We start from the raw sequence: 20568 nt of genomic DNA on the forward strand, positions 1-20568 counted from the left end.
TAATTCTTAGTAATGGAGCGCGCTCTAAAAATACAATGACAAAAATAGCTTCACCCCACATTAACATAAAATAATAGGCAAGTCTAATTATATGCATGCATTCCTTGTTAACTAGAGGACATCCTGCGTTCACTTGACTCATTTACATTAACAGTATTTATCAGTCGCTCTTATCCAGAGCGACTTACAATTAGTAATTACAGGGACAGTCCCCCCCCTGGAGCATTTTAGGGTTAAGTATCTTGCTCAGGGACACAATGGTAGTAAGTGGCATTTGAACCTTGTAGTTTATAGGCAAGTGTATTACCCACCAGGCTACTACCACCCTACCACTCGCGTTTACCCTGTCCTCTGATGGTCTGAAACCCATTCAGACCATCCATTCCGACCACCCTTGACTCCAGAAATGTAATTTTGGTTTTTAAATAATCCCTCTTTGATATAGGTAATATTGGTACAAGTTCTGCCTGAAAGAGTGCACGCACTACAGACACAGATTGGCTAGACGGACCAGTATGCAAAACTATGCTTAATTCACCCCTACAACACAATTAAACCAGCACAGAAATTCAGCCAAGTTTCATCTGGTGCCAGGCATTCGTTTTGTGATCATTTTCAGAGTGGCAGTGCCCCCTACCGTCCAGAACGCGCTATTTTACCTGTTACCAAAATGCTGCAGAAACACCGAATGCAAACCATACGCACACGATTTGCAACGTTGCATACGACTGCCGAATTAGGAGAGCGCACACCTTACGATCCGAGTTTCGGATAACGCGAGGTGCACATTTACCTATTTAGTCCAGGGATCGAATCCTTTCGGTTCCTCCACACACGGCGTTCTGCCCTCGGTGACATCACTGCGGCGTGCGTGTGGATGGGAGGAGTGCGGCGCCGCGGGCCGCAGCCGCCGCAGTTCCTCCAGCAAGAGAGGAACCGCGCCGGACGCGGTGCGTACACACGTCGGACTACACGGGCTGCCGCGTTGCGGGTAGGTCGCCGGTGCGTGCTCGCCTAACTTCGGACGCAGTCTGAACTGTCCGCACCCGAGCGCGGGGCTTGCGGAAAACTTTTCAGAAACTTTTTTCATAAACCTTTCAGACCTCGATCGCGCGTAACATGTGGCACGTCGGACGGATTCGGTAATAAATGTGCGTCCTGCGCCAGTCGGAGTTCACTCATGTGTCGTTGTTGTGCGTTCGGCTGGAGTTGCGCAATGTTTGGAAAGCGGGTGCTGAGAGCGGCGAGGTGGCACAACCTGTATGATCGGGCGTGTTTGAGCACAGGACTGTTTGGAATAGAACTTTCCAGATAACATCTCGACACAGCATCAGTGTTCGTGGAGAGATTTTGCGACCTCGTATTCACGATTCAAGATTGGTTTATTGTCAGTACAACAGCATACACGGTGTGCCGTGTATTGAAATAATGTTTCACACAGACCCCCCCAAAGTGCAATCATAAAAGAAAATACATACAGTACAGGCCAAAAGTTTGGACACACCTCCTCATTCAATGTGTTTTCTTTATTTTCATGACCATTTATGTTGGTAGATTCTCACTGAAGGCATCAAAACTATGAATGAACACATGTGGAGTTATGTACTTAACAAAAAAAGGTGAAATAACTGAAAACATGTTTTATATTTTAGTTTCTTCAAAATAGCCGCCCTTTGCTCTGATTACTGCTTTGCACACTCTTTGCATTCTCTCGATGAGCCCCCACATCTCCACATGTGTTCATTCATAGTTTTGATGCCTTCAGTGAGTATCTACCAATGTAAATGGTCATGAAAATAAAGAAAACACATTGAATGAGGGGGTGTGTCCAAACGTTTGGCCTTTACTGTATGTATTTACACACTTAACTAAAACAAAAGCTTTAAATACTGTACAAGTTATCTCTATTGGAGAAAAGGGAAAGTTTTCCTTAAAACGAACAGGTCGAACAGGACAACTGGACAACATCATGTAGGATGTAAGTGCATATATTGTAGATTTCAAACACACAAGACAAGACAAACATGTGCAAAAAAAACTGAAATTGGCAAAATGATGGCAGTGTATTGAGAGCTCTGAATGCCTGTGCTTTATTCCCGTGTCACCTTGAGGTTCAGATGAACTATGCATGGCTTCCTCATCCTTTTTTGAAGGATCTGGCTGTATTCCTAAAACTGTAAACTGTAAGGTTTGCACTTCAATAGGGATTAATAGTTTGTCACTTTGCATATAGTCTCTCTTTATGTCTAGCTGTATGTCTGCTAAATGCCATGTGGAGACTGTCCCTGTAACTACTGATTGTAAGTCGCTCTGGATAAGGGCATCTGATAAATGCTGTGAATGTAAAAATGCCACAAATCTAAATGTAAAGGTACACAAGGTATGTTTTCATGAAGCATTTAATTTAGCATTTAGTTACATATTCTGAATGTATTATAATTGCTCACTATGATCATTTCTGCAATATACCCTGTAGCTTTTATTGTAAAAGTATAAAGGTTGTGGCAAATTCTACAGGTATTTTTTCCTACAGGTAATTTTCATTTCTAATTACTTCCCTTTGGCAGCGGGCTGCAGTCATGACCTCAGTGAGTAGGTTAGCAGAGGAGATGGAGGAGTTTATCCTGGAGAATGGGGAGGTGTACCGAAACCCCACTGAGGTGAAGATGAGCCAGATTGTTCTCCCCTGCCACGCCAACCACTGCCAGGAGCTCAGTGTGGGGCAGCTGCTGAAGTGGATGGACTCGACGGCCTGCCTCTCTGGTGAGCACAGCTGCTGCTCACGTAGAGCCACACTTGTGGTGTTTGCTTGGAGGGTCCTGGTCCAAAGATTTCTGAAATGAGCGGCAATATTTGTGGACTGCGTTGCTCTTCGCCTGAACGGACTGGAAACAATTCAGGAAAAACTGCTGCAGTCTGCTGCATTGCCTGAAATTCAGGCAATCTAATGAGTTTTTTTTCCCTGTCTCATTGCAGCTGAAAGACATGCTGGGTGCCCTTGTGTGACAGCATCCATGGATGACATTTATTTTGAGCACACTATTGGGTGAATACGTTTGTTTCTGAAAATTGATGATTTTATCGCTGATTATAGCTCACATTATAAAAAGCTCACATTTGTTCTCAAAAATCACCATTAAATGCATAAAAAATCTCAAAAGTCATTAAACTCCATATATTATTCCAAACCTTCCAATTACTTCTCCAAGAGTTTTTCTTTAAATCAGACTAGTGACTAGTGACTAGTGACTAGTGCAATCCTGAGAAATTATTTTGAATTAATCTAAAAAACCAAAATGGTATAGAGGTATAATTGTGATTACACTCCCACTTACCTGTTGCTTTTTCACTGACATCCTGTTACATTTGTCGTTATGAGTGGCTTGGTAATTTATCTGCATGAGATCTCCACTGCATTAATCCTAAACTTTGCTGATGTAGGTGCAATTAACTCAAATAATGTTGCCAGTCGTGGTGGCTGACGCAGCACAAGCTCCAGGCTTGGATATGCAGAGCTGGCATCTAAAACAAGGCTCTTAGATTATTGCGTCTGCTCGACTGGAAGGACCAGGCAGGAGCACGGCAAGCACTAATGGCTGTGGTTAATGGAGGGAGATTCACCGGAGCAAGGCTGAAAATGTGTAAACAGAGTACAGGGATCATGCACCATGCACTAAAATATCACATGATTGCTTGTTTTTCATTATATATTAAATAATTCCTATAAGTACATTTATTAAGTTGAATATTTTCAATTATTATTATTATTTTTATTTTTTTTAAAGAGTTGGACAAGTAGTCAACATCAAGGCCAAAGTCAATCGAGCTTTCAACTCCAGCATGGAGGTAATGTCTAAAGATCGCATCTACTTTCAAAGAATCTACTTTTGATTTTGTTTCATTATTAACATTATGATTGATTACTCAGTAACTGTATACAACTGCATTAACTGCACAGTTCAGCAGTTAGTAAACCGCTATTAACTCTGCAGTTTATCGAAAGGCCTTTTCTTCTTTTCCTCTTCTGGACTGTTATGTGTGCTGGAGTGATGGGAGCTCTTGCTTTCAGGTGGGCATTGATGTGACGTGTGAGGATCTGTTCACAGACAGATGCTGGAAAGTATGTCATGCATTTGCCACTTTCGTGGCACGGCGAGCTGATGAACAGAAGGTGAGGAGAAGCATTTGACGGTTGCATGATATTTTTATATGTATTGTTTTTACTTGATAAAATGGTTTGCAGTATTTGGTTTAGTCGTGTCGTGTGTATGTGTATTTGTGTGTAGGTGGTGTTGAAGCCACTGGTACCTCACACTCAGGCTGAGCAGGTGGAGTACAGCATTGCAGCAGAGAGGAGGAGGATGAGGCTAATCCACGATGACATCATGACAGACATTCTTAACAACACAGCCTTCCAGGAAAGCATTGCTGAGGGTGTGTGTTGTCTGTAAATTTTCAAGAATACGGATAAGTCGGATATTGAAATCACATATTTGCATGAAAAATGTTCCCATTTCTCACAGCATGACTGTGTGTTGCCAGGGATTCATCATGCTGCTCAATTTTGACAGAGATGTCCCAAATAAACTTCCAGTGCTTTGCTCACTTTGAAAAGTGAAGACTTGGACTGATGTCCCAAGCAGCACTGGTTTCAAGTGTTGCCAAGGACAGCAGGCTGCTAGCTGACCTCATATAGATGTATTTCATGTTAAAACCGGGCCGTGTGCCACATGAAAAAGCTGCCACTGTGTAGGGTGGCAGTAGCCTAGTGGGTAACACACGCGCTTATGAACCAGAAGACCCAGGTTCAAATCCCACTTACTACCATTGTGTCCCTGAGCAAGACACTTAACTCCTTTGCTCCACTTTGCTCCAGGGGGGCTGTCCCTGTAACTACTAAGTCGCTCTGGATAAGGGTGCCTGATAAATGCTGTAAATCTAAACGACTCTTCAGCACACTTACCTGCTCCAGCTATGTTTTACCTCTTAAGTACCATGGGCATGAGGTGTGCAAAATGTATCACTTTACAGTCGTTATAATTTTATTTTTCTTAATTTAATCTCTGGAGGTGTTTAATTCTTATACGTTTGTTACGATGTCAGAGAATATCCTAGTTTTTCTTGTAAATATGCCATTAATTGCAGATGTTTTTCTCCAATTTCGAACTCCTCCGCCAGTTCTGATAATTTTTCTGCAATGCTGAGCCAGTAGTAACTGGAACTATAACTGGAACTATTTATTACTTAAACAAAAGCACTGAAAATGTGCTTAGTTTCTGTATTAAAAGTTTCAGTGAAGAACATGCTAATACAGTATCTCTCCTGCTGTCGACTTTGGCACCAGGCAGTTCTTTTCAGTTCTCTGTGGTATTTGCCATGTGACTGGTGATTCAGGTTGGCTTTCACAACTGCTGTGTCATGACTGGGTGTGTTGTCTAGTAATGTGGCGCCTTACTGTACAGCTGTACTGTACATTTACATTTATGGCATTTAGCAGACGCCCTTATCCAGAGCGCCTTACAGGTCGCCGTGGAAAAACTCAGGGTTAAGTGTCTTGCTCAGGGACAGAATGGTAGCAAGTGGGGTTTGTGTTACCCGCCAGGCTTCTACACCACCCATTTATTTGCTGCTTTTATGTCTGTGTGTGTATTTTGTGGCAGAGGCTGAGTGCCATGCGATTCAAACAACTGTGCCGGCTGAGAGAACCAGAGTTGAGAGCGTTGAGCTGGTTCTCCCCCCTCATGCCAACCACCAGGTCAACACGTTTGGAGGTCAGATAATGGCTTGGATGGAAAATGTGGCCACAATAGCTGCCAGGTGAAGTGCACTGAAGTTATGGCAAGAAAGACAATGTCAAAAAGGTCCTAAAACATTTTGGTTTTTAGACCGGCTTCCTTAATGTTTCCTTTTATTGATTTCTTTTTATCTTTGCTTGAAAAACCCACTACTCCGAGTTAATATTTACCTAAGCTATCATGTCATCTCATTAAATTGGGCCAGGGTCAGAAAACACAGTGAAGATCTAGGCACTTTTGTCAAGTTAATATATAAACTCCATTTTGTATTTGTGTATCGAAAAAAGTATCTTTTTTTAAAAATGTTCAGTTATGTTATATAAAGTGCTGCTTCCTTTCTGCAGCCGTCTATGCAACGCACATCCCACCTTGAGGACCATTGACATGTTTCACTTCAGAGGGCCATCCAGTGTTGGGGACCGCTTGGTCCTTAAAGCCATTGTCAACAACACTTATATGAACAGGTATGTTTCCTTCAATTTACGTTGCTTAATGTGTGTAGAGGGAAGCTAGTCTAACCATATAGCAAATGTCACTCCCTGGCTCACCTAGACTAGTCCGGTGATGCCAGTTGACAGGTGCGTGAGTCCTGATCACCCCAGAGGCAGGGTGATCAGTTGAAGTCTCATGTCTCGGTCAGTATTGTTTAAAGGTGTTACGTTGCAGCCAACATCCATGCTTAAAGAGTTCACCAAAAAGTTCACTCTTGCCATCAAAAATTCTCCATGCTCATCTGATTGGACAGTATGGAGGTAGGCGTCTGTGCAGAGGCCTACAAGGGTGAAGAGCCTCTTCGGCACATTAACAGTGCCTTCATGACCTTTGAGGTGCTAGATGATGAGGGGACACCACAACCTTTGCCTCCAATTCGACCTGAACCTAAGGTAATAATTTTTTTTTGCATATGGAACATTATGAAGCATTATCTAGCTAACTGGTCGACTGCTTTATCAAATTGACATTTTTTTTCTGATAGGATGGAAAGAGAAGATTCCAGGAGGCCATTGCTAGAAAGAAAATACGTTTAGACAGGTTAGGTTCTGAACCTCTGATTAATTATCAACCATTTTACGGTTCTTTTCTGAACAAAGGCAAGACCATCAAGTATATTGATGTATGCCTGGAGTGTTTTTTGACTGGTGTGTTTCTACCTCAAGGTGGAGCTACTGAATCACTTTTATGGTCTATCATCATGCAACACTTTGTTGCTCAACTTGGCACTCTCTTTTTTTTTTTTTTTTTTTTTTTTTTTTAATTCTGCTGCAGTGTTATTGCTAGGTATCATGTTGTTGAACCAAAGGGATGTTGATTATCAGTACATTACACTTCAAAGTATTTCACATGTATTTCATCTTTATTATCCAAGTGTTTTTCAAACATGATTCAGCAGTCAGTGGATTGAGATAACAGACTCCAGGCGGTATGATACAGTATTGGAGATTTAAAACTGTGTTATCGTTTTAGGAAGTACATCATTTCCTGTAAACAAACTGAGGTTCCCCTGTCTGTTCCTTGGGACCCCAGCAACCAGGTAACATCGCGTGTTGACTGCCGTGCACCAGCACAGAAAGATCACAGCACACCCACTGAACCTTTAATCTGTGGTCAAAGTGTCATCATGGCTAGAATTTTATGGGCTACAAGACCATGATTTACCTAAGGATGGGAGATAAAATCTATTCATTCACATTAGACCTATGGCATGAGTACTTGTCATAATGTACTCTCCACAGGTGTACCTCAGTTACAACAACGTGTTTGCCCTGAAGACACTGGCCACTAGAAAAAACTGGGTGTTAAGCCATGAGAAAAATAAGGTGAGTTCTTCAAACTCACCGAACTCCTTAAAAATGATTGTTGTTGTCATTGTGATAGCACAGCAAATGGTGTACACAACAAAATTTTGTGAGAAGTGGGCAGCCGTGTTGTAATTATGTGACTTATATTTGTGAGCTTATAGCTCCTTGCACACACTGCCAAACATTTCCTCCATCTGTAGGTTACCTTGTATACTAAGGAGGAGAACAGGTTCCTCTGCTTTAGAATTGAGTCAGAGATGGAGGTTCCCGCAGAGCGAGCCTTCCTGCTGCTCTCTGATCTCAGTCGCAGACAGGAGTGGGACAAACATTACAAGTAAGTTGCCTAGATGTAGGCAATCATCATCTTTGCCAATATTTCGGAACATTTTCTTTCCAGCCATGCTTTACTTGCAGATATTTAGATACTGATTTCGGTTTTTGGTTAAAACAAATACAGCCTAGACAGTAGGGGTCACATGTGAGTCCCTAGTTTGGAAAAAGACTTCTGTATCACTGTATCATCTGCACAATCTGCACAGGATTAGGTTAATGGGCAGGAAACGTGGTTGGCAATAAAAACAGGAAAAACAATTCTATCCCACGAATAGATAAATGCTACACTACAGTAATGAATAGTTCTTGAATTCTTGACCAAAATCTTTTGTTCATAAAGGCTGTGTGAGATGATAAACCAGGTTGATGAGGATGACGTGATCTATCGTGTGGTCACTCCTTCAGTTAGCAAGGAGGGAAAAGTCCAAGATTTTATTCTTTTAGCCTCCAGGAGACCCCCATGTGATAAGGGGTAAGTGAAGTGGCATTTTAAGTGGTGACATCACAGATCGTTCACTTAATTCCCACTGATTTCGGTTTGTCATGTTTGTCTCCTTGCAGGGACCCATATGTTGTTGCACTGCGTTCTGTTACTCTTCCCACTCACCTTCCGACAGAAGACTTCAACCGAGGGGAGGTCATGTGTGCTGGCTTTACGATATACGAGGTGTCCAATACTGTTTCAAAGGTAAGATGTTGTCTAATGGCATTTTTGCTTTTTTTTTTTTTTTTTTTTTTTAAGACAGTGGACATTTACTTATGAAAGTGATTAGTCCTACTATTATTTACATTTTTTTAAAAAGGCAACTTTTTTCTCAGATAAATTTTTTTTGGGCTCCTAGATTTCCTACTATAACCAGGCCAGTTCCGGCGTGTTGCCCTACATCTCGACTGATATCGCAGGCCTCTCGTCCAGCTTCTATTCTACCTTTTGCAGGTGCAGCCAGTTCCTTTTGAAGAACAAAGACATGTCATCTAACATCACTTCTAGCTCCAGTGCTCAGTGAAAAGCACACTCACCTGCACTCACCAACATTATGGTTTTTACCTCTTGTCTCTTTTTTTCTTGTGTCATATAGTACTGAAATACTTTTGCTGTATTTGCATTTTATACCCCTTTGATTCCAAATGCTGGACATGCTACACAAAAAACATTAATTAATAATATTTTAATAATGTAATAATAAGTTAAAATATCTTCTTAGTATGTTGTAGGTATTCAATAATGTCAACATTAATGTTCATATTAATGTAGATATAAATACACCACCATCAGATTCATTGGCAATTTTTGTGTTTGTGTGCTCAGTTAAAAAAAAATGTAACCTATTTTATGAAAAAAATGAAACGTATATGAAATTGCTGAACTTTTTATTCTAACACAGATGAGTCAAATACAAGGTTAAAAGAACTATCAGGCTTACACTTATTACAAACATTACAGTATGAGAGTAAGCTACACTCACATTGCCTGAGGTGTCTAATCATAAGACAGTGGGTACAATCTACCAGTGTCTTCTTTCTTTTTTGATTTGTTTAGTGTCATCATTAATGGATCTTTTCGTGTGGACATCCACAAAATGTAACGTGAGGGGCCAGATTGACACAGGCTGTTGTTTATGTCTTGGCACTGCCATGTTATGTTTTCTGTGCTCTGGAACAGGGGTTGGGGTCAACATGTAATCCATTAAGGGTTGAAGCCAGAAGGCCTGAAAAAGAGTTTTTGCTGGTTAACTAATCCCCACATGCACTTCAGTCTCTGTTGCCAAGTATAGCTTGTCGCAGGCTCCTGATCAAGTGTAATGGAGAATCTTGATGGAAGATTCAGAGGATGATGGAATCTGGTCAACTGACTTAGAACCTTTGTATTCAACTGGAGAGACACCATCTGATGAACCCCACCAAGGAGATGCAGCATGTCCACAATCAGGGCTGGAGTATAGCCTCCTCCTAGGGCTTCCTTAGGCCAAGAAGGAGCCAGTGTCACGTATGGGAAGATCTCTTCAACTGTGTTAATGAATTCAACACCACTCATGTATCCTGGAGTCTGAAAGGCCCCATGAGACACTTCCATGCTGACCCAAATAGGATGATGCAGAAGGTCCTCATCATACATTTTGCTGAGTAACCTCAGGGAGGGTTTCAGCTGACTGTGTGACTTGAAATGCAGGTAAACGCCCCAGGGATTTGTGCAGGTGAAGATGAAGTGCAGACACTCTTGAAGAGAAAGCTCGGTGTCTGATCCCTCCACCACTGGGCTTTCCACCCTATTCCTTTCCACCCTTCCATCCGTTCTAGATACGACTGAAATGGCCAGCATACCACCAGAACGCTCTAAAGAATAATCAGATCTTTCATGTACATGTTCAAATACATTTTTTTTTGGAAACGTAGCATTACTTCATAAGCTGGTGTACCTCTAAGCAATGACAGTAGTGATGCTCTGCCAGCAACTGTTTCCCACTGGATGTTGCTGCCATTTTTGTTCTCAGGCCTAAAATAATCAATCAGGTCCCCTCCTGGATAGAACAGCCTGAGTCGGTCTCTTTGTTCTATACAACACAACAGCAAGACATATGTGCAATGATTTATGACTAAAGTTTATAACAAATTATGAGTGCAGATCAGAGAACCAAGCAGACCGACATCTGCCCTGTAGTTCCTTCTCATCTCTTCTCAAGTTAGATTATGCTGTATTTCATAAAAAATGCTTGAATACATTAGGCAGTGGTGGCCTAGTGGTTAAGGAAGCAGCCCCATAATCATAAGGCTGCTGGTTCGAATCCCGATCTGCCAAGGTACCACTGAGGTGCCACTGAGCAAAGCACCGTCCCCACACACTGCTCCCCTGTCATGGCTGCCCACTGCTCACTCAGGGTGATGGGTTAAATGCAGAGGACAAATTTCACTGTGTGCTGTGCTGCTGTGTATCACGTGTGACAATCACTTCACTTTCATTTCATTTTAGGCATTGCACAATGTAAACAGTTCACACTCACTTGCAGCTTCTTTAAATTGAGAGAGCACAGGTTCATAGATATCGTAGTAGATGCGTTGTGGACTGCTATTGTCCCGAATGAACAGAAGGTCCTTCACTGTTGGGTTCTCTTTCCCCTGCCAGAGTGTCAGACTGAACCTGTTTGATTAAGTCAAATAACAGACATTTTCTCTTATCTAAAGTAAGGACGTATAAGGACTACATTAAATATTTAAGTTAGAAAGCATCGATGAGCAAGAGTTACCTGGAAGATTGGCTGAGCAACCAGCTGATGTGAGGCCACCCTCTCCTGGCCATTAAGGCAAGAATGGGGAAAGTGACCTTTTGTGGAACCTGCTGGATAGCCTTATACATTTTTTCTACCATGGCGTGCGTGTATGTCACATTTGGGAAGATTGGAATGTAGAGCACCTTCCATCCTGGTGAGATTGTGACTTGTGGGAATTTTTGTTGAATGACTTTTAAAAACCTTTAATTAGACAGAAATAAATAATTTACAGGTTAGCAATTTAAATTTATCGTTGATCTAATATGTTGATGTAATTAAAGTTTGTTATTCAACTACTGACCTAGTGGCATCGACTACAGGAACAATTCCTGGCACATTAGGACCATGCATGATGTCCGCATTTAACCACACTGGGCGGTTGATGCCACTCTGATTTTTTACCCTCAGAATATCCAGCGAAGGCTCCACAGATTGAAGACTTTTAAAATCCAGTTTAATCCCTATTAAAAGCAAGGAAATTTGGGTTTACTGTATTACTGCATTACTGTATTCGGTAGAAGGTTTAAAGTGTTAAAAACATTAATTAACTGGTTATTAACACCATTTGTGTGACTACAGTGAAAACAATAATCTCCTTTTCTGCACTGGTAAAACCAGAAGTGTTAAAAAGTGTTTGCACCTTTCTTTGACTTAAGAACTGCATCCAGCCATTCCTGCAGGGTGTTGTCGCTGTAGATGTTGGGTGGGTGGGCCATGATTGGAACGTTGGTCTGGTTGGTTGTGCCGTATCCTTCTATGTTCACGTCAGCCTCCAGAACCATGGCTGAACCTGGGTTAGGCAAGTGTTCATCCATAAATAAAAAAGAAAAAAACAAAAAAATGATATTGTTAAATTAGTGGAAATACACAAATTTTGAAAAAAATATGCTAAAACATATTTGTGCTAATTTAGAGGTGTTAACTTTTACTTTGCAAAGCTGCATTCATCTCATCTATGCTGTTGGCTGAGTGATACCAGGTGGCAAACAGTCCATCCTTCTCTGAGATCTGTTTATGTCTCACAAGAAAGTCTAGCATGTCTCCATCTGTGGCAAATGGAATGTCAGAAGACCCTGCAATGTTTTAAATCAACATGTTGACATTTACAATTAGTTCAAAATATAAATGGAGCATTATTACAATTCGAAAGCTAATACAATAAACAACGCATCAAGATAGTGAATATAGCAAACATAGCATTTGCAGGGTTTTGCTTATTTCTTATTCATTGGACACTTGTTTGATTCCTGCCATGTGAAATTAAATGCCAGATAGGGTTTACCTTGATTCAGAATCACAGCAACAGAAACTAGGGTTACAGTGAGCAGAGAGATGCCAAAACCAATGCAAAGCATCAAAAACAGCTTTCTACTAGAAATGCCGCAGATGGTCTTCGACGCTTGCTCCTTGTCCTCTTTTGCCCCCTCTTTCGTTTCCATGTCTTTTTGAAGTATCCCAGGGGTTTGGAGAATGATTCAGACACAGTGAGAGTGTGCATGAGTCCGTATGCTTACAGGAGCCATTATCTGTAGAGCACAGATCAGATATATCAGAGATAACCCTTTGTGTTCTTGGTGCTTGGATTACACGGCAATTTGCTTTATCTGAGTGTAGCAAATTCGCAAACGACTCTAACCTTGGATAATGAATCAACTATTCATTTTTTTGCTGACCAAAATATTTAAATTTGAATTCAAATAACAAGGCCAAGTCAGTGAGTATCTTATCAGAGTGGCCAGAACCATTTAAAGTAATGGAAGTTTTAATTCAATGAGTGATGTTATGTGATATTTTGGTGCTATTTAGTGCTTTGACAGCACTGAAACATGCTTTAATCCTTTCCTTCTTTTTTATTCTTCTGTGGCTCATTGGCACAACTGATTAATACTTTTCCAGTCCACCCTTTTAATATTTCATTTCATATTCAGTCAGTGTTGCCTGCTGAACCTTTTTGTGTATTTTATAGTGCACTGATTTATCACCTCCTCTCCCAGATGAGCATTTTGTCTGACTGTCTATCTAATAACAAAGTCCATAAATTAGAGGGCACCATATAAATATCTGGATGAAAAAGTTGAAAAGAATTATTGACTGGATGATGCATATGATGAAACCATGCAATTTATTGGGTAAGACATTAAAAAGGCTATAAACAGATCTTGACAAAATTCACTTACTGTGAGTTACTGTGTGTTTAGGTAAAGGCTTTAAGAAAAGTAGAAGAGCTCTTGGTAACATCCCTAAAATAAAATAAAACCTGACATATTAAAAAGTCTTTCTGATCTGTAGTGAAATAGGGAGATACGGCGAATGACCGGTTATTGTCATCTTTGTATTGGCTCCCCCTGCTGTTAAAGCTGTATCCTTACATACCACAATATGTCACTCATTATTATTTCATAGACATTGTTTTAAGGACATTCATGTTAATGTAACAGGATTCAAAACAATATTCTTTACAGTAAATGTATGATGATTTATTTATTTTAATTTATTGATTGATTTAAATGGGATAAAAATATGCAAGAATCTTAATGTATTGTCATTTTGAATATTGTAATATATTTTCTTTTTTTTTATCATTTAAAAAAATCAACAACAGTGTCAACAACAGTGTCTAGGATTTTGGTTAAGATGATTTAATATGATTCAATGATTTAATCTGGACTGATTTATGAGAAGTAGTGCAATGGATCAAAAGCTCATCTTAGGATCGGATCACAAATCGGTTTTAAGGATCAGTTTTAAGTCATGAATCGGATAATTTTTGGATCAGCAAAAAAAGGACAAGACAAATTTAATGCTCCATTTATTTGCCCATTAAAAAAACGTTCAAATATATAAAACCAAATTAAGAGCATGATAATTGTTTCCTTTTATGTGGACACAATCAAAAACAATTTAAAATGCAATTTAAAGGTATCATTGCTGTCTACATTTTTTTGGGAGAGTGTACACCTCGTTGCTATAACTACAGTGCATCCAGAAAGTATTTAGAGCACATCCCATTTTCCACATTTTGTTATGTTACAGCCTTATTCCTTATTGCCCTTGTCTGTCGTACGTTTTGACCTGAATAACGCAACCAGTTAAAGTGCTCTCTTCTCCCTGCTCTTCTGCTTCCTGTTTTCAGATCAGGAATATGTGTGCCTTTGGACAGTCCCTTGACACAGAGCGATCAGGGAGATGGTCACTCTGTCAGAGCTCCAGAGGTCCTCGGAGGACATAGGATTCAGAAGGACAACCATCTCTGCAGATTTAAATATTTTAAATATTTTTTCCATGATATCTCTTAAGGATTTGCTTTGTGAGGTTATGAGTGAGTTATATGTACAATGTTAGTTAGCCATTTCCTCAAACTTCCAGAGATATGAGTCACAATATAATGATAAAATGTTAAGATGTACTGATAAACAGTCGACAAATGATGGAGTCCTTGCTCTCCCATTCCCTCAGTCTTAAATGAACTCGCTTTCTATAACCACTTAGTCCAACTCAGGGTTCCACCTAGTGAGTTTCTATAGTTTAGCGGTTATCACAGTTGCATAACCCTCGAGAGGGCCTCTGAACCAGACAGAAACACCATTTTAGGGGCAGTGGTGGTCTGGCGTAATCAGAAGGTTGCCAGTTAGAATCCCGATCTGCCAAGGTGCCACTGAGCAATCCCCACACACTGCTCCCTGGGCGCCTGCCATGGCTGCCCACTGCTCACTAGGGGTGATGGGATAAATGCAGAGGATACATTTCACTCTGTGCACTGTGTGCTGTGCTGCTGTGTATCACTTCACTTTCACTTTTTTTTTAGTACATGCATGCCTTTAGATTGCGGGAGAAAACCAGCGCAAACATGGGAAATCATGTAAACGTCGCTAACTGGTGCCACTGTGCGGCCATTCTCAAATTAAAATGAGATTAAATTATTTTAACTCCGAAAGTCAAGGAAAATATAGTTTTGCCATGTTTGAAAAAAGAGTAAATAATAATGGGGGTAGTTGGAGTCAAAGCAACGCTTTGGGCTCTAATTAGAATTAAATGCAACGTCAGAGATGAGAGGGTACCCCTGAAAGGCAAGACAAAATAAAAAAATAAATGAATCTCGTCTTCGCTCCTGAGGGTTTAACCTTTGGTCCTCTCTGCCCGGCAGCTGTGTGCCGCCGCCACCACCACCGCAGCGCGTCGCTAATCCCTGATTAGATCCATCAGTCAGCACAGAGCTGGTGTGCAAGTTTCCCCAGCCTCCTCTATGCCTCCATTTACCTGTAACACGGGAGTCATATCGCCTCTCCCAGGCTGCCGTTGTCCTATAGTGATCATGTTTATCAAGTGTAGGACCTTTTGTATCAGAATAACACAATATGTGGACTGTACAGTCATTATAAGGCCACATTAAATGTTCAATTGACATTGAATTTTAAAGCAGAATGTCACAACCAAATTTTCATACATTTAGGAGATTATGTGAATCAGATGAAGATTAGCTAATTTTTTTTTTCACTTTTACTTTAGAATTTTTGTAAAAGTTCTAAATATTTCAAGGAAGGAACATGCAGCAATGACCGTTACATTTGGAAGCATCCAATCAGTGAGAACCAGTGAAAACCATAGAGTTACCATGATGTAAGCCAAAATGTAAATATGCTCATTACAGTGCCCTATGTGGGTGACGTGTCCCCTTGGAGTGAAAGTGAAAGAAAGTGAAGAGATTGTGAAACACTGCAGCACAGCACACGGTGTGCACACTGAAATGTGTCCTCTGCATTTAATCATCACCCTTGGTGAGCAGTGGGCGGCCATGACAGGCGCCTGGGGGGAGCAGTGTGTGGGGACGGTGTTTTGCTCAGTGGCACCTCAGTGGCACCTTGGCGGATTGGGATTCGAACCGGCAACCTTCTGATTATGGGGCCACTTCCTTTACCGCTAGGCCACCGCTGTGAGATTTTGTAGAGATTTCAAACCAAGAGATTGTTGAGATACAGAGATTGATGTCTGATGTCTATGTTGAACATACACCGTTATGGCAGACAGAATACAGTCACAGCTTTGTATTCCTACATATGTGTATGGGGAGTATGGGGTAAGGAGTGTGGGAGGGAAGATGAACTGTCTAAACTCATTATAATTGCATTGCCATTCACAATCCAGTCACGCTCAGAAAGTCCATAGGATAAGGCGGTAAGGATGCACAGAGATGCCAAATTGATTCAACAGCCCAATTCAGCAGCAAATGTCTGTGAAGGTAAAATTGGATGATGAACACTTACACCAATTAGCAAATGAATATCAAATGTTTCTGAACCCAATAGCTTAACACATTTTGGTGGAGATTTAACTAAATTTATTTACATATTAAACTCTCAAAGAGGACCTGTATTTCCATAAATCTTCCAATAATGACCCAAGCGTTTGATGGTTCTAATACCTGTGTGCAAGACACATATTGGCACTGTTTTTAATTATGAGGAGGGTGCTGAAAAGTACATTCCATTAAAATGTCTTCCATTAAGACATTTAAGAGGAGTACTAAATAGTGTCCATTTTTGTGTTACAGGTTAATCCTTTTAAACATTCATTTATACTTTTCACATTATTCCTGAAATAAATTCTAGCATAAAATGTCAATATTGCATGTTTATTCACTTGTTGCGTTCAATTTTCCCGAAAAACTCCACTAATTGACACAATTCTGTGCCTATTTGAGATGCTTCTGACAATAATAACTGTCTGCAGTAGTAATATTATAATGTTATTGACCAATAAGATATTTATTTAAACTGAAACCTTGTCGGTTCAATTTGGGTACAGATAGTAATTTATTTTTTTTCTAATTACTTTTCATTCAATCAAAATGTCATCTGTATGTATGACTGCTGATTTGTGTGTGTATTTATTTGACTGTGTGTGTGTGTGTGTGTGTGTGTGTGTCTGTGTATGTATATATATATATATATATATATATATATATGTGTGTATAGTGGGTATAGAAAGTAGTCAAACCCTCATAAATTTTTCACTGTTATATTGCAGCCATTTGGTAGTATTTTGGTCATTTTTATTCCTCATTAATTTACATACAGTGCCCCATATTGACAGAGTCAGAATTGATTACATTTTTGCAGATTCATTAACAAAGAAAAACTAAAATATCATATGGTCCTAAGTATTCAGACCCCTTTGTCAGTGTTTTAATCTAATATAGCCATGAGTCTACATATTTTCACACCTGGATTTGGGGATCCTCTGCCATTCCTCCTTCCAGATCCTGGCAGGTTGGATGGCAAGTGTTGGTGGACAGCCATTTTTAGGTCTCTCAGGGATGCTCAATTAGGTTTAGGGTTCTGGCTGGGCCATTCAAGAACAGTCACAGAGTTGTTTTTGCTGTGTGCTTAGGGTCATTGTCTTGTTGGGTGATAAACCTTCGGCCCAGTCTAAGGTCCTGAGCACTCTGGAGAAGGATTTCCTCCAGGACATCCCTGTACTTGGCCGCATTCATCTTTCCCTCAATTGCAACCAGTTGTCCTGTCCCTGCAGCTGCAAAACACCCTCACAGCATGATGCTGTCAACACCATGCTTCACTGTTGGGAAAGCATTGGACAGGTGATGGGCAGTGCCTGGTTTTCTCCAGACATACTGCTTAGAATTAAGGCCAATCTTATTTCTCACCATCTTTGAGTCCTTCGGGTGTTTTGAGTAAACTCCATGTTGGCTTTCATATGTCTTGCACTGAGGAGAGGCTTCCATCAGGCCACTCTGCCTTAAAGCCCTGACTGGTGGAGGGCTGCAGCTCAGCCACATTGATCTTTGTGTTCTTCTTTACTTCTCTCACCATTGCTCTTCTCCCGCAATAGCTCAGTTTGCCCTAGGAAGGGTTCTGGTCATGCCAAACATTTTCCATTTAAGTATTATGGAGGCCACTGTGCTCTTAGGAATGTTAAGTGCAGCAGAAATTTTTGTAACCTTTTGTAACCACAGCTGAAGGTGTAGAACCATCTCAAGGATGATAAGAAGAAATTGACAGCACATGAGTTAAATATATGAGTGTCACAGCAAAGGGTCTGAATACTTTGTTTTTACTGAATACTATTTTTTCTTTGTTAATAAATCTGGAAATATTTCAACAATGGGGTGATGTGTGTACATTAATGAGGAAAAAAATCAAATTTTAGCAAATGGCTGCAGTATAACAGCACACGGTTCACACAATGAAATGTTTCCTCTGCTTTTAACTCATTATTAACTGGCACCTCCTTAGCACTTTCAGTTTACGGGTCCACTTCCTTACATGCTAGGCCACCACTGCCCACCAATGTATATATATATTAGCCTGCAGATGTATGAGCATGGTTGTGATCTTTGTAAAGTTTACTGCTGTTGAATTCGAATTGACAACTGTTGTGTGCTTCAGCACCGCAGAGAACTACTATAGATTTCATCATCCTGGAACTTCAAGAGGTTCTCAATCCATCCAACCACTGCACAGGTAAATTATTTTGACTAATGAGTTCAAATTCTACCTAAACATGATTTACATAAATGTTCCATTAAATATAGTAGTCATTTCCAAATGCACCCCTTGCATAGTAAAGAGAGACTTGAAAGCAGTCAGGCCAAACATTCAGACCATAGCTATTTTTCACACAAGACCACTCCATCAGCCTTCCCCTGGCATCAGCATTGCACCACAGCTTCAGACCTGCTTCAAATCTCTTTGTTGCACTGGATGCAGATGAGCCGGGCAGATGACAGAGATGAAAGGCATCCATGCTTTTTCAGCTTTCTGAGGCTCAGCTGATTGGATTGGGTTGTTGCCGATGCCGAATATGACCACAGGGCAGGCTGTGCTACAGTGATATGGGCCACCTGCGACCCATGGTTTAACTGGAAATGTGCCCCTCTGATCCCCACTGCATCTGGATACAGAGAGCAAAAACTGGTTGTAGGGCAAGGTTAAGTAAACATTCCATCTGAAACAATTAACAAACAGGCACCTCCAAAGTTTAATCTGCATTAATCATGTGCAGGGAGCAATACATACAAAAACACATAAGTTCAGGAAATAATACTATGGTGTAATGGCAGTTTCTTGTGCTGTATTGTCCACCCATTGCAACAGGATCCAGAGACTGTAACCTACCATTTCATATGAAGTATGCAAGATTGCTGGACTGATGCATTAGATTGTCACTGATTCTGAGGTACAGTACCTCAGCTAAACTGGTTAGTTTTGTGCCTGGACAAAAAAAGAGCAAGATAGAGAGAGAGTTTGACTGAAGTCTGTTGTTTGTTCATGTCAGCCAGCACAGATTTACACAGATTCAAGCATTTAAATGGTTTCATTATTAAAGGTTTTGTGAATGTATTTGTCTAATCCACGTCTAAATATTGCACTGTTCATAATCCCCCTTTGTGCATAGTAACTGTGACAGATAGACAATCTTTGACTTTGTTAACTTCTTGTTTTTTTACTCTAAGAGATGAAGAGCAACAGAAATGCATTGTGATACATCCACTGGATTTTAACAGATTTCTGAAAAGTCTTTGAATGTATGTGGGAGACGTGCCTGGTCTTGGATGACTGAAGATTACGAAGTTCTGCTTTCCTGTCAGTGCGTCTCAGTGCCGTTTGCTTATTGCTGATGAATGTGACAAATATCAAGCTTTATTGAATTGCATGTTAATTGGATTTTTTTTATTTGAAGGGACATAATTAGCAGCCCATTGTCCAACTGGACTGTTGATGAGAGAGGAATGAATATGTCACTTCTTGATTAAATGGGCATTTGTATTGCTTTACAAACAAACCTAGCTAAACAACACCAGATTGATAGGTGTAGTCATGGATTTATGGGGTAGTAAATAGGGTTTGAGTCTGTGACTTTGTGGTCTATTTAAAATATTGCTACAACACAGCAAAGCAGACTTACTGTATAAACGTATACACTTCTTTATGTGAATATGATTAATTTACATTTTTCCCATTAACAATATTGAAAGACCTGTGCTATCAACAGACACTTTTATTTTTAGTTCTTTTTTAGTTCTCTCTCACAGTTGAGTTTTAGACATTTAAAAATGTTAAAGTTTTGACAATATTTTGAAGGTACTGCACTGTAGATCACTGATTATTATGTGATAGTAGGTAGTAGTGGTGATAGTAGCCTAGTGAGTAACACACAAGAAGACCCATATTTAAACCCCACTTACTGTCCCTGAGCAAGACACTTAACCTTGAGTTTCTCCAGGGGGGACTGATTGTAAGATGCAGGGTGTCTGTTAAATGTCGGAAGTGTAATGAAAACATTGCTATATTGATAATATCATTAGTAAGAGAAAAAGACTCTGCTTCTCTTTCATAATATATATTTTTTTCAATTTCT

General features: G+C 40.3%; 2 protein-coding genes across 7 annotated transcripts; one reads left to right on the plus strand and one right to left on the minus strand.

Moving 5' to 3' along the window:
- The first annotated feature begins 703 nt into the window (after nucleotides 1-703).
- On the plus strand, nucleotides 704-9215 carry acot11a (acyl-CoA thioesterase 11a). 6 transcript variants are annotated; one of them, XM_028978351.1, is made up of 16 exons: nucleotides 704-991; nucleotides 2568-2763; nucleotides 2977-3046; nucleotides 3786-3846; nucleotides 4070-4171; nucleotides 4287-4434; nucleotides 5661-5817; nucleotides 6140-6259; nucleotides 6541-6679; nucleotides 6772-6827; nucleotides 7260-7326; nucleotides 7529-7612; nucleotides 7795-7928; nucleotides 8268-8399; nucleotides 8489-8615; nucleotides 8865-9215. In XM_028978351.1, exons 1-16 carry the CDS (start codon nucleotides 878-880, stop codon nucleotides 8904-8906), a joined length of 1749 nt encoding a protein of 582 aa, XP_028834184.1. In that variant the 5' UTR covers nucleotides 704-877; the 3' UTR covers nucleotides 8907-9215. The 6 variants fall into 6 exon arrangements, with proteins under 6 accessions (XP_028834184.1, XP_028834182.1, XP_028834183.1 ...); XM_028978349.1 differs by having other exon boundaries at nucleotides 2571-2763; nucleotides 8770-9215; XM_028978348.1 differs by having other exon boundaries at nucleotides 706-991; nucleotides 8770-9215.
- A 399-nt stretch (nucleotides 9216-9614) lies between these two features.
- fam151a (family with sequence similarity 151 member A) lies at nucleotides 9615-12632 on the minus strand. Its single transcript, XM_028975738.1, has 8 exons — nucleotides 12476-12632; nucleotides 12123-12266; nucleotides 11834-11983; nucleotides 11495-11654; nucleotides 11170-11394; nucleotides 10927-11063; nucleotides 10345-10479; nucleotides 9615-10261 (listed from the first exon to the last, which is right to left on the minus strand). The coding sequence occupies exons 1-8, from the start codon at nucleotides 12630-12632 to the stop codon at nucleotides 9615-9617; spliced, it is 1755 nt and encodes a 584-aa protein (XP_028831571.1).
- Nucleotides 12633-20568: the final 7936 nt, after the last annotated feature.

This window comes from Denticeps clupeoides, chromosome 4, assembly GCF_900700375.1.
Source record: "Denticeps clupeoides chromosome 4, fDenClu1.1, whole genome shotgun sequence".
Taxonomy (NCBI): Eukaryota; Metazoa; Chordata; class Actinopteri; order Clupeiformes; family Denticipitidae; genus Denticeps; species Denticeps clupeoides.

What these genes read in the sequence shown, in the direction of transcription:
- fam151a (XM_028975738.1), bottom strand. Translation starts at nt 12,632, where the DNA reads ATGGAAACGAAAGAGGGGGCAAAAGAGGACAAGGAGCAAGCGTCGAAG. An exon ending in TGCTGTGATTCTGAATCAAG is followed by an intron (nt 12,267 to 12,475) that starts GTAAACCCTATC and finishes AAAACATTGCAG; the next exon opens with GGTCTTCTGACATTCCATTT. An exon ending in TTGCTCAGCCAATCTTCCAG is followed by an intron (nt 11,064 to 11,169) that starts GTAACTCTTGCT and finishes TTAATCAAACAG; the next exon opens with GTTCAGTCTGACACTCTGGC.
- acot11a (XM_028978348.1), top strand. Translation starts at nt 878, where the DNA reads ATGGGAGGAGTGCGGCGCCGCGGGCCGCAGCCGCCGCAGTTCCTCCAG. An exon ending in GGCGAGCTGATGAACAGAAG is followed by an intron (nt 4,172 to 4,286) that starts GTGAGGAGAAGC and finishes ATTTGTGTGTAG; the next exon opens with GTGGTGTTGAAGCCACTGGT. An exon ending in AACAACACTTATATGAACAG is followed by an intron (nt 6,260 to 6,540) that starts GTATGTTTCCTT and finishes CTGATTGGACAG; the next exon opens with TATGGAGGTAGGCGTCTGTG.